This window comes from Meles meles, chromosome 17, assembly GCF_922984935.1.
Source record: "Meles meles chromosome 17, mMelMel3.1 paternal haplotype, whole genome shotgun sequence".
Taxonomy (NCBI): domain Eukaryota; kingdom Metazoa; phylum Chordata; class Mammalia; order Carnivora; family Mustelidae; genus Meles; species Meles meles.
The window spans coordinates 13,469,880-13,482,173 of record NC_060082.1 but is presented as its reverse complement, the minus strand read 5'-3'; the positions used below and the strand labels follow the sequence as shown (position 1 = coordinate 13,482,173).

At 42.7% G+C, this 12,294-nt stretch overlaps 1 protein-coding gene across 3 annotated transcripts in view; it reads left to right on the top strand.

The window, feature by feature from the left end:
• The window catches only part of TGFB2 (transforming growth factor beta 2), an 80,119-nt gene extending 69,256 nt beyond the window's left edge, over positions 1 to 10,863 (top strand). For 2 of the 3 annotated variants that reach the window (XM_045983642.1, XM_045983641.1), the window contains 5 exons: positions 1,612 to 1,744; positions 1,867 to 1,977; positions 3,506 to 3,683; positions 4,873 to 5,026; positions 8,253 to 10,863. In XM_045983642.1, coding sequence (XP_045839598.1) covers positions 1,612 to 1,744; positions 1,867 to 1,977; positions 3,506 to 3,683; positions 4,873 to 5,026; positions 8,253 to 8,411 — 735 coding nt within the window. In that variant the 3' untranslated portion in view covers positions 8,412 to 10,863. The remainder of the gene's footprint in view (positions 1 to 1,611; positions 1,745 to 1,866; positions 1,978 to 3,505; positions 3,684 to 4,872; positions 5,027 to 8,252) is intronic. The other variant, XM_045983643.1, reaches the window with a different exon arrangement.
• Positions 10,864 to 12,294: the final 1,431 nt, after the last annotated feature.

The window sequence follows — 12,294 nt, the reverse complement described above, 5'->3', positions numbered from 1 at the left end:
AGGGGATTGCTTTGAATCCTCTCTCCCTACACGCTCACCATGAGGCACTGAATGAGTTCTTGAACCTCCCCGAATCTCAGTTTCCTTAATCCACTTTACAGGAACATCTTGAGGATTCAATGAAAGGAAATAACGTGTGCCAAGCCCAAAGCCCAGTGCACCCAGCCCTCAAACCATGTTTACTTGTTTCCTTTAATTTACCAAGAACATCTCTTGCCTGTGGTGGAATTACCATTGCCTCTAGATTGTCTTCACTTAGTGGGGTGTGTTGACCCTCAGGGGCAAGACCAGTACAGTAGACTTTGTCTAAAATTTTTGAGGGCCCCCAAAGTTCCATTATGAGAATCTCTTTCCTTCCCTAAACTTACTTCATCCAGGAAAAAAAAGTCTATCCTAATGCCAAATATTTTAGGAAGCATTTGTTGGTAAATTACTTACCTGAACAAGTCATGTACACACACGTAAGAAAAGTGCCTTTTAAAATCAGCAGGAAGATTATGCATTTTTGTTTTGCAAGGTAGAAAGGAGAGTAAGTAAGGCTTTTGGATATTTGGACAGTCCTTTGATAGACACTGATTAAACTGAATGCTGTGCCTGGAAACGGCATCAAATTGAAGATGTGATCACTGCCCTGGGGAAGTGTATGAACTTGTTGGAGAGACCAACCCACATATATGAACCAAGCCCAAGATAGTTAGACTCAACATCAGGAAGGGCAGTATAAGCCCCTGAGTACTAAGGGAAGGCAAGATACAGGTTTGGGTAGGGATTTAATAGAGCTCTAAGAGAGTGAGATCTTGGTTTGACTGGTTCATAAGACACCATCATTTAAAGACAGAATTTTTTAAAAACCACCTGAAGTGTTCACTTCCTACAGAAACCCAAGAATCTCCTTCAGTGGCTCTTTACGTCTTTGCACTAAATGAATCCTTCTGAAATCTCAGTGTTCAGGCTGATTGGCTTTCAGAGTCTCACACTGGGCCAGACTGCTCCTGCCCTGATTCATTCTTTGTCTGCAGGATATGGAATATTTTTATCAATCATAACAAGTCACACCTGGAGAGTAAAAATCCCAGCCAGCACCTCAAAAGCTGAGGCGCACCACGTATGTTAATGTGGGCGGATTTAGGAATCAAGGTTGGGAACTTTTTCTCTTTATTAGAAGGAGATTTATATAATTTAGGGCCATTAGAGGGTGAGCATGGGTCCTCTGGACTGGCCCACTCTTCTTGTCCCCCCCCACCTCCCAGCTCCCCAAATGAAAAAGCAGAACAACAAAACCGTTAACTTAATAGCGTAGAATTTATGGCTGGAGTCTCACAAAGCTTATGTCAGCAAAGTAAAATAATTACTGTCACTTTCTCTTAGACACTTGGCTTTCTGGTTCCTGTCACCTTTATCATAACACACAGCTGACTTAGTAGCTCTGTTTTTCATGGCACACAGCCCGGTGTCATGCTCTTATGTACACATGCCGTTAGATGACAATACATGGGTGTACCAGGGCCGAGCTGAGTCTCCATAATGCATTGGAATACTGTTAATGGCTTTGGGTTAGTCGTGCTGACCGGATGCCAGCTGAGCTTGTTCCCTCTCTCTCTCCTTCTCCAGATTCTCAAATCCAAAGATTTAACGTCTCCAACCCAGCGCTACATTGACAGCAAAGTCGTCAAGACGAGAGCAGAAGGCGAATGGCTTTCCTTTGACGTGACGGATGCCGTCCACGAATGGCTCCACCATAAAGGTTACAGCCGCCCTCTGTCCTCATCTCTAGATGCTCAGTGACCCCACATTATTGTAAGCTGATTGCAGATTTAAGGGTATTATCACACATCCAAATGACCTCCTTGACTTAATGTTTTCCAGACAGAAACCTGGGATTTAAAATAAGTTTACACTGTCCCTGCTGCACCTTTGTGCCATCTAATAATTACATCATCCCCAATAAAAGTGAAGAGCTAGAAGCAAGATTTGCAGGTAACTGAAACTTGGTCATCTGAGGTGGGGAAGGGGAGGGTCTGTGTTGATAATCTCCTGGGGGATCAAGCCTGTTTGCTTGTGAAAATGGAATTGTTTGGTGAGGCCTGAGGAGTTGTAATTGTTTGGGTAAAGATAAGTCTGGAGAAAGGTAAATGAAGGCAGAAATGATTGGGACCAAGCAATTGGTTCCCGGTTTACTCTGCTCCTTGCCCCGTGATGACTTGGCAATACTAACTGACTGATTCATCAGCTTTCCAAACTATTAGTCAGGTAAGCCCTGTACTCTTCATTTAAGCAAGCCAGCCTCCCAGCTATGCTAGTCTTATAGCAGAAGATAGCGTACATTCAAGGACATCCATCGATCACGCCCCAAGTGCAATGTCGGGAGGCCTACAACCCTACGTCACCTGAGAAGCCCCCCATACCATAGCCTCTTGACCTCACCTTATGTGAATCAGAACAGTCCACCGCTTCTAGCTGGTGCCCAGTATTTCCAGTGGCTGCCTGATCAGACTTCTGGAATAATTCACAAAGACATAATGAGGTTTTAGTTTCTCCCTGTTCCTCCTCACCTCTTAGTGATTGGCCAAAGGTCAGGGAGAGAAGGAGGAGATGCCAACGGTTGGACTTGCTTCCCTTGTTAGCCAGCCAGTTTGGATGATGAGAGGCGGGAGGGAAGTGTTCCGTGTGCTCGGGCCACAGCGACTCCACAGCGGCATGCCAGGGAGCTGATTCCCCGGCCCCAGCTGCCACCACCCAGGACCTCCGTCCACTTGCAGAAGGCTCCAGTGGCCCTTACTCGTGGAAAGCTACTCCCGGAGGTCGAGAGATTTATTTCAGTCTCTAACCTAGCCATGATTCTCTGGAGTGTGGAGATTAAATGCTTAAACTGGCAGTCTCTTGAGCATGCTTTGGGGAGCTCGAGTTTCTGAATCTCAGATGGAATCAGGAAAGTGTTGAAGACGCCATAAAATAAATGAAAAAGCCCTTTCTTCACAGCTTCCCCAAATAGCATTAGGTAAGGGTGACTTCTGTTTCACTTGAACTTAATTCACTGCAATTTCTTGTGAGTCTCGGGTTGTGTTCATGAGGAAAGTCTTTTGAGTTTCGTGGTCTGAGGAAGAGAGTGAACTGGCGGGGGACAAGGCATGTTCTTTTGCTGTGCCTTCAGTCGCTGAGGGGCTGGACATGGCCTGAACTGAGGGTTCAGTTCAAATAAACTAGCGAGGTCACCCTTGGACTATGGTCAAAGTCTTCTTCTGTAGTGACCTTCATAACCAACAAGCCCTGCCTTGGACACTGAACTGTCTCCCGCCAAAAGCCTCAGTGAGAAGTGTCCACTGTCGCCTGTGATTGTCTCCTCGTGCCATATCGATTTCCGTGGGGAATGACGGTAGCCAGCCGGTGATGCCATTGTGAGGTCATCGTGGCTGCTTGTGACAAGATGCAAAGGAAAGAAAGAATGGCTGGTTGTATTTGATGAAGGTAAAGCTAAATGTTTGTCACCCAAATGCATTTTTTCAAGGTATTGATGGCGCCTCCACATACGCCAGTGGTGATCAGAAAACTATAAAGTCCACTAGGAAAAAAAACAGTGGGAAGACCCCACACCTCCTGCTAATGTTGTTGCCCTCCTACAGACTTGAGTCACAACAGTCTAACCGGCGGAAGAAGCGTGCTTTGGATGCAGCGTATTGTTTTAGGTAAAGGAAATAAAAGTAAAACAAAGTAATCACGTCTGTTGACTCTCACACTGCCTTTGTCTTTTCTTACAAATAGACCTAAACTCCACTCAAGGCTTAAGGCCGGGTATAGGACAGGATAGCCACCCTACCTCCTAACAGCCTTCTTCCCAGAGGCTTCAAACTGTTTTCTGTGTAGTCTTCCTCAGCCCCTTGCAAGGAACCAAGTGTGAAGTCAAAAAATTAGTCCCCTGGAGTTTTTCCCAGATGCCCCTGAAGCACTTTGGGGCTGAAGAAGAAAATGAGCTCCCTGCTCCCCAGAGCAAATATAAGGTTCCTTGAGGGGTATGATGGCTGAGCCTTAATTGGAAAGACTCCCTGTCTGTATGAAGCCCTCCCTACCCTCACTGCCCATGGTAGATCACCCATGGCCATACCCTTTTTCACAGAGATGAGAGAAATAGAAGAATGCTGTGTCATTAGCTACGGAATCTGAGAGAAGTGAAGGCAACACAGATTTATTTCCCACTCCTGTAAGAGTTCATGGAGGAGAGATTGTGACTGTTCTCCTGTGGTTTTTTATCAAGCTTCCTGAGAGGAAGGTTCTATATTTTGAGAGCTATGGGGCAGTAAGGGGTCCTCACTGATAGAGTGCTCAGAGAGTTCATGAGTAAAATGGCTTTCTTTGCTTGCCAGAGTCAGTGGTTACAGTCAGCGAGGCTCCATGTCTCTTGATTTCTGGCTCATTCCTTGGTCTAGGGACATGAGATGAAATTATGGATTCATTCTCAAAGGAAAATGCCTTAGGTAGTTCTTTGAAAGTAGCTGTTGTACTTGGTTCCTTTTATATTTGAAAGGACCTTCAAGGCTGACCTGACAAAATTGCCCAGTGTTGGTTGGAAAGGGGGCATCGGTCTCTTCAGCCACCTCTCTGCTTCTATCTAGTCATTCAAGGGAAAGGTTTGACTTTCAAGGTCACAGACAACTAAGGGACTTGAGGTTTAGAATTCGCAAGGGGAAGTAGTCCATCAGGTCACCATGACATTCCATCGTGAAAGTCATTTGAGATTCCTCTAAAACCATTCAGACCTAGCCCATGGTACTTGCTCATTGGATGCTGTTTGCATGAGTGAAGGAGTCATTTTTCTGGCTTGGAATGGGGTTGGAGGGCAATCAGCAGTAAAATCTCCACTGCTCTTTCTTCTAACAGAAACGTACAGGATAATTGCTGCCTACGTCCACTTTACATTGATTTCAAGAGGGATCTTGGGTGGAAATGGATACACGAACCTAAAGGGTACAATGCCAACTTCTGTGCTGGAGCGTGCCCATATTTATGGAGTTCAGACACTCAGCACAGTAGGGTAAGTATTTGGCTCCATTTCTTCTATTGTTGGGTCGCTAATGTGTACCTACAGGTAATATGTCCAGTGAATTCTAATGCCTGGTGCCCGTTCATTGCACATGAATGGGTACTGGAATGATCCTCTTGAATGATGAGGAAGAATGTAGGGGGTAGGTGAAATCAGAAGTAACACTGATCAGTTTCAAGTGTAGGTTTTGCCTTCCCAATTCAACGATAAGCATCCAGGAGACAGTTTTGTTCATTTTTTTTCTTTATTTTATATTACAAGTGATTGGTAGTTATAAAAAATCTTTTGGAATTAATTTATCACTTGGGGTCATGCACAGCTTGGATATGAAGGGACCTAAGTCCCCATCTACAAAAAGGAGCTGTCATCATCCGTATCAAGGACCGTGGCAGTGGAAAGAACTTTGAGGACCTCAGTTGATGCTTTGGCATAGTGACTCACTAGTGCACGGCAATTAAAAAGTCATTTGACTTCTCTAAACCTCAATCCCTCAATTTCTCATCAGCAAAAAGGAATGTTTATGTTAAAAATGATCTTTTAAGATAACAAAGCCAAACTCGAGAGTAGATATAAAGAGCAAATTGATGAAATTACAGAAAGCGATGGGAAAATTAGGATCGCCAAGTCTTTTTGAACATACCCAAAGTACACGAGAATCTAAATATTTTGTCAGATCACTTCAGTGAGGTTAGAAGGCTGATTCAGAGGGCCAGTCCTTGACGGGAGGCCATGGATGAGTAGCCCAGATCAGCAAAGACTTTTTCTATGGAATAATGAAGCTTGTCCTAATGCTTTTTCCTGGTACCTCATAATGTAGGATTTCAGAGAAGGGAAGGACTTCATAAATTATCTCATCCGGACATTTCACTTTACTTACAGAAATTGGGGTCTAGATCGTGTAGATGACTTGCCCAGGATCAAACAGTTGGTGACAAACCAAAACTTGGAACGCAGCCTTCCTTGTTTTATAACCAGGCCTCGGTTTGCTCTGCCTTACTGAGTCTTAATTCCTGAAATGTGGCTACACATTGGGGTTATGCTTCTGTAAATCTCCTTATTAAAGAAGCATTAGAAAAATTGCCTTCACTGCAGGGTAGGAAAATGGACCTGCTGCCAAGAGGATCACATAAGGCACTCGACTCAATTCAAGAGTTTGGGGGTTATCAATTATTTTAGACAATCTGTGTTATAAAATTCCTCTTTAATTCATATGAAAAATCACGTGCTAGTAGAACATGAAGTCCATTTATTTATAAATGCCAACATATGCTGGGCTTTCAATTGACAAATAGGACTCTCCTTCCTTCAGCTGTTTTCCCAACCCCCCTGTAGGTTTTGGCACTCTGGGCTGACCATGTGCTTGGCCATGTGAGGAAAGCTTGCTCATGCCTGTTCCTTTGTCTGAGCTCTCTGGCCAGGCCGTTTCAACTGGGCTGTGGCAACAGTAGCTATAATGTGGGCAAGGCCTCATTGCCAAGTAGAAATATAATTCCCCTCCCTGATACACAGAGGGAGTGTGTGAAGGCTGAGACCATGCTTGTTTTTCAAGGAGAGAGGAAGAATAACTGTCATGGTCACAAATATGTGGTTTGGACAGTTACCCAAGAAGCCAGAGGTAGCTTAATAAAGTAGTCAGTGTTGCTCCCTGAACAGATCTTCTGTCTTAGGCTGAAAAAATCTCAGTGAATCTCGAGGAAAAGGTCACTTGCTGTTTGGCTAACACATTAATGGCATCCTTGGAAATGTCTCTTTATCATCACTGGGGAACCTTCGTACTTCCATTGGTAAAAGGCCCATTCCCCGTGGATATGAAACGGAGTTAAGGGTATGGGACTAACTCTGGAACGTTCTTTTCATTTCACTGTGGGACTGGCTAAAGCCCTCCCACTTAGACACGCCCATTTACCACAGGGAATCTAATGGAGGGCTGATTATTATTACTGTTGTTGTTTTAAACAAATTGTAAGAAAGTGAATAATTAAAAAATGGAGCTTGCTTTTCATGTCAATTTTTTTTTTAAGATTTTTATTTATTTATTTTTGAGAGAGAGGGAGAAGACGTGCGAGAGAGAGTGTGAGCAAGGGGGTGGGGCAGAGGGAAAAGCAGACTCCCCAGGAGCTGAGGCGGGGCTCGATCCCAGGACCCTGAGATCATGACCTGAGGCAGACGCTTAACCCACTGAGCCACGCAGGCGCCCTAGTGTCATTCTTAAGTAACTCTTAACCGCTTAATTCCTGATCATGTTTATGAAGCAATAATCAATGAAAAAATCAATGTATCTTTTTTTCTTTAAAACAGAAATGTAGGTGACATTAAATTGGCCTGCCAAGACATAGCACAGAGAGGTTTCACAGGCAGACCAGAGCTTTTTTCTATACGTAATGGTAGATTAAAGCGCTGATGGGAGTTTTCATCCAGCCTGTGATTCTTCTACTTCTCCCTGCATTTGCTTCTTCACGGAGCCCAGCAGTCTCATTCTGCTCACTTGGGCTATGAGGTCAAAACAAAGTCCATAGTTGGGGTGCCTGGGTGGCTCAGTGGGTTGAAGCATCTGCCTTCGGCTCAGGTCATGATCTCAGCGTCCTGGGATCGAGCCCCGCATTGGGCTCTCTGCTCAGCAGGGAGCCTGGTTCCTCCTCTCTCCTCTCTCTGCCTGCCTCTCTGCCTACTTGTGATCTCTGTCAAATAAATAAGTAAAATCTTTAAAAAATAAAAAACAAAAACAAAGTCCATAGAGTCTCTGAACCAAAGGGAGTGCTAACCTAGGTGGGAATTAGAAATAGACACTTGGTTACAAGGAAGCGTAGACACCAAAGCAAATAGTAAGAGCCCCAAATTTTTCGAGGGCCTGGCAAGTGTGTGTACAGCGATGCAGTGATCAAAGTCAAGAATTATTGGGGAAACTAAAATTTGTTGAATGAGCGATTTTGTGCAATCTGAGCTTTTACAAAATCATTTGTTTACGACGCATGAGGAAAGGATTCTGTAGGAAAATGATGAATTCAGTGATTACTAGGAGCACATACCAAGTTGACCATAATTGTGGGTTTAATAGAAGGAAATTGTAAACCAGAACGTTTAAATTGTCTCCTGAGTGCTGTGACTGATAAGGTCACACTATAGCACTATGGAATTGTTCTTTTTAAAGTAACTCCCTACCCCCTTCTTTTTTTTCTTGGTCTTTTCCTATGTTCTCTTTCCTCTCCTATGTTTTCAGGTTCTCAGCCTGTATAATACCATAAATCCAGAAGCATCTGCTTCTCCTTGCTGCGTGTCCCAGGATTTAGAACCGCTCACCATTCTCTACTACATCGGCAAGACACCCAAGATTGAACAGCTCTCTAATATGATCGTAAAGTCTTGCAAATGCAGCTAAGATTCTTGGAAAAGTGGCAAGATGATAATCCCATGGTGATGATAAGCAAGAGGGCGAGACGACAAGAACAAAGACAATGTTTATAACAAGAAAACCTAAGAGAGACTTGCTTCGACAGTGTTAAAAAATTTTTGAAAAAAAAACGGTACTAGTTCAAACACTTTGGAAGTCTGTGTTCTGTTTGTTAAAACTGGCATCTGAAACAAAACAAAACGAAACAAATTGAAGGCTTTATTCTACATTTCACCTACTCTGTAAGTGAGAGACAAGAAGCGAAACCTTCTTTTTTTTTTTAAGAAAAAAATAAACACTGGAAGAATTTGTTAGTGTTAATTATGTGAAAGGAAAAACAAACAAACAAACAGGAAAATCCCATTAAGTGGAGTTGCTGTACATACCATTCCTATCCCATGCCTCACTTGATTCTTCTGTATTGCTATGCGATAGGCACCCTTCCCGTTCTTACCTTTCGAGTTAACAGTGAGTTATTTATTGTGTGTTACTACATAATGAACGTTTCATTGCCCTTGGAAAATAAAACAGGTGTATAAAGTGGAGACCAAATACTTTGCCAGGAACTCATGGATGGCTTAAGGAACTTGAACTCAAATGAGCCAGAAAAAAAAGAGGTCATATTAACGGGATGAAAACGCAGGCGAGTTATTCTGTGACCAAGCAAGTCTGCATTAAAATAAAGACGCTGAAAACACATGCTATGTACCAACTGCCTAAGGAAGCTTCTTGTAAGGTTCAAAACCGAAAAGCCTGTTAATAAAGGAAACTTTCAGTCAGAATAAGTCTGTAAGATTTTTTTTTTCCTTTTAATTGTAAATGGCTCTTTGTCAGTTCAGTAAACCAGTGACATGTTGAAATGTTTTGATACGTACCGGTCCAATTTCAGACCTTCAAGTATTGCTGTATGGCTATGCTATAGGTTTTTCTTCGTTTCCATATATGTAACCGTACCTACATTCTTACAATAGATGGTTAGAGAAGCCAGCATAATTGGAAACACATCTGCAGATCTCTTTTGCAAACTATTAAATCAGAACGTTAACTATTTTACATGTAATGTGTAAATTTTTACCATATTTTTAATGTTCTGTAATAATGTCAACTATGATTTAGATTGGACTTACACTGGGGCTCTTTTTAATGATCACTCAGACCTGTGTGTTTCCTTTAGCCGGCCAGGACTTTGGAGGAAAGGCCCTGCAGTTTGACTTGCACTACAAATATGTGTTTTTTAGTATTTCTCCCCGTGCGCTTTGTGTATTGTCCAATATTATGACATAAGCTATCTGAGTCCACTTGTCCTTTCATTTTCCTTTTATAAAAAGGATCGATTCAAGTTCAATAGTCTCCTAAGCATCATTATTAATCAATTAAGCATCTCCTGCATCTTCTAAGCATCATTATTAATCAATTCCGATGTTAACCATCTTCTGTGTTAGGAAAATTCTGGAATATGATAGATATACATAGATCACTGAGCTGAAGTATTTTCATTTCAGTCAGGATCTGACTGAAACTCGGAATCTTCGTGGCTGAGTGGAGACAGCTTTCTGCAACTTGGTTTAATCGGGATGTTCACAGAAGTCTATGCTTCTTGAGATCAGACAGTTCATAGGAGACATCTTTTCCTTCAGTCAGGTTTTTAGTGTTCGGGGGGAAATGGAAAGACTGCATTTTTGTTAATTTTTTTTTTTAAGGGAGAAAAAAGCCCCATTTAGCGCGAGTCACTTAGTTGATTTCACTAAAGTTAAGGTCTTCATAGATGTTCTTTGATGGTCATTAGAGGTCCAGGACAAATATGCCCATGATCAAAAAATTCTGTTTATCCCTCTGAGTGAGAGTTATCTACATCTGAGGCTAGAATTTACCTTGCTTTAATAAGTGAATGATTTGCCATATTGTTGCAGAGAAGGTAACGTTCCGTCAAGGTTGGAAGGTCAGTTTACCAGTTGTCTCTTCCTTAGCTTGAGAAGAAAAATTAATAAGTAAAACAATGGAGTATATGCAGGGTCCCCGAAAGGGTAGCCTGGCGAGGTGTGAATCCAAGTGAAGTTGTGTGTGTGATCCAGTGGACCTCTTGTCTGCCATTTTCTGGCCATTAATGAGATGATGAGTTGGATTCGCAGATTTGCAAACTGGAAAAGCAAGAGAAGGGACGCCATGATAGTAGAGAACCCTGGTGTTGGGTGTGACCTGACCTCAGAAATGAGTGTGTTGATTTTTTTCCTTCCATTTTCTATTAATTCTATGTAAATCACTTTTATTTCTGCAGGTGTTTTCCTCTCAGAATGACGTTTTGTTTTGTATTATTTTGTCTTTCCTCATGAATGCACTGATAATATTTTAAATGCTCTATTTTAAGATCTCTTGAATCCTTTTTTTTTTTTTTTTTTTAGTTTGGAGGTTCTGTAAGGTCTTTATCTCCCATAAGTAAATATTGTGGTGGGCAGGGAGGGAGGTGGGCGGGAATGGGAAGATGTTAGTCTACGGGTGGGGGGTGGGACGGCGGTTTTTATGTTAAGCAGCAGTACAATTTCATGGTTGGCATGGTTTAAAAAAATGGAATATAAGAATAGCTGTTTTGTATTTTGATGACCGATTACGCTGTATTTTAAACATGATGTATGTCTGTTTTGTGGTGCTCTAGTGGTAAATAAATTATTTCAATTGGATGTTGATGTGTTTTTCCTCTCACGGGATTATCACTGAGACTAGAGAACACCTTTACTGCCCTGAGAATCATCTCGAGCTGGAAAAGTCCTACATCTTTAAGGTTGGGCTTTCATTTTCAAGGATATTCTCTCCAGAAATGTCATGTTTTATAGCTCACAAGCTAGGACGTGTCGACCAAGGACCAGAGAAAGCCCTGTGCAGTCTTTTTATTCTCTTGTTTATAGCCATTTGGTAATTATTTGAGATTCGGTTTCCATCCAGCTTGACTGTCTACCAGAAAAAATGCAGAGAGTTGTTTGAACCATGCCTTGGCTTTCTGGTTCTATGTTCTGCCAACCCCAGGGCCAAAAGAACCGGTCTAGACAGTATCCCCTGTAGCCCCATAACTTGGGTAGCTGCTGAGCCAGCCAGATAGAACGAGAGCCACGTGCTCTCTGGGATTGGTGTTGGGAGCGGCTACTCCTCTCTCTCTCCCCGGTCCGCTGCCCCGAAAAACCCTTATTCCCGCAAAGCGCTTTGGCCTTTTCCCTTCAAGGCCAGGCTTCACGAGGGAGTTGCCAATCTCATAAGAAATGGAACTAATAAAAAAGTAGTCGTGGCTCAATCTGGCTGTCTTGCTTTCTCCGATGAAAAAACCGGTTTGTGCCCACTGTCGAAACCTCACATGGGAACAGACCCTCAATGCAAGTGTTTAGGTGGAATAAAAAAAAAAAATGGTCCCTTTTCTACGATCATCTGTGTTTCATCTTCTATCCTCAACTCACAGTTAAAGGAAGTGTTTCACTTGAACACAGTTATTTCCTGCTTCTCTGCAGAGTGGCCAAGTGCGGGGCCCATCATCCAAGCCCGCTTCACCTTCCTGGGCTGAGTAAGAAAAGGAGGGTAGCAGGGGAATGAAGAGGGTCACCTAACATCAGCTTTGGCAAGTTTGTTAGCCACTCTGAGCCCTGTTTCTTTATTTTGTAAATGAGGACTAGACCACCTGCTTTTTTACAAGGCTTTGCGGGTTTGTTTTTGTGTTCCTGTGCTTCAGTGAATCTACGTATGACAAGAATTTCCCTTGGCGTTTGGACTATGGCGGATAATCAGTAAACTGCAGCCTTAATATATTTCTCAACTTGTTCTGTTTTGGACTCTTGGCAATTCTGTTGTAACGAGCTGTTCCTATTCAGACTGTAACCGGGGCCTGTACTTC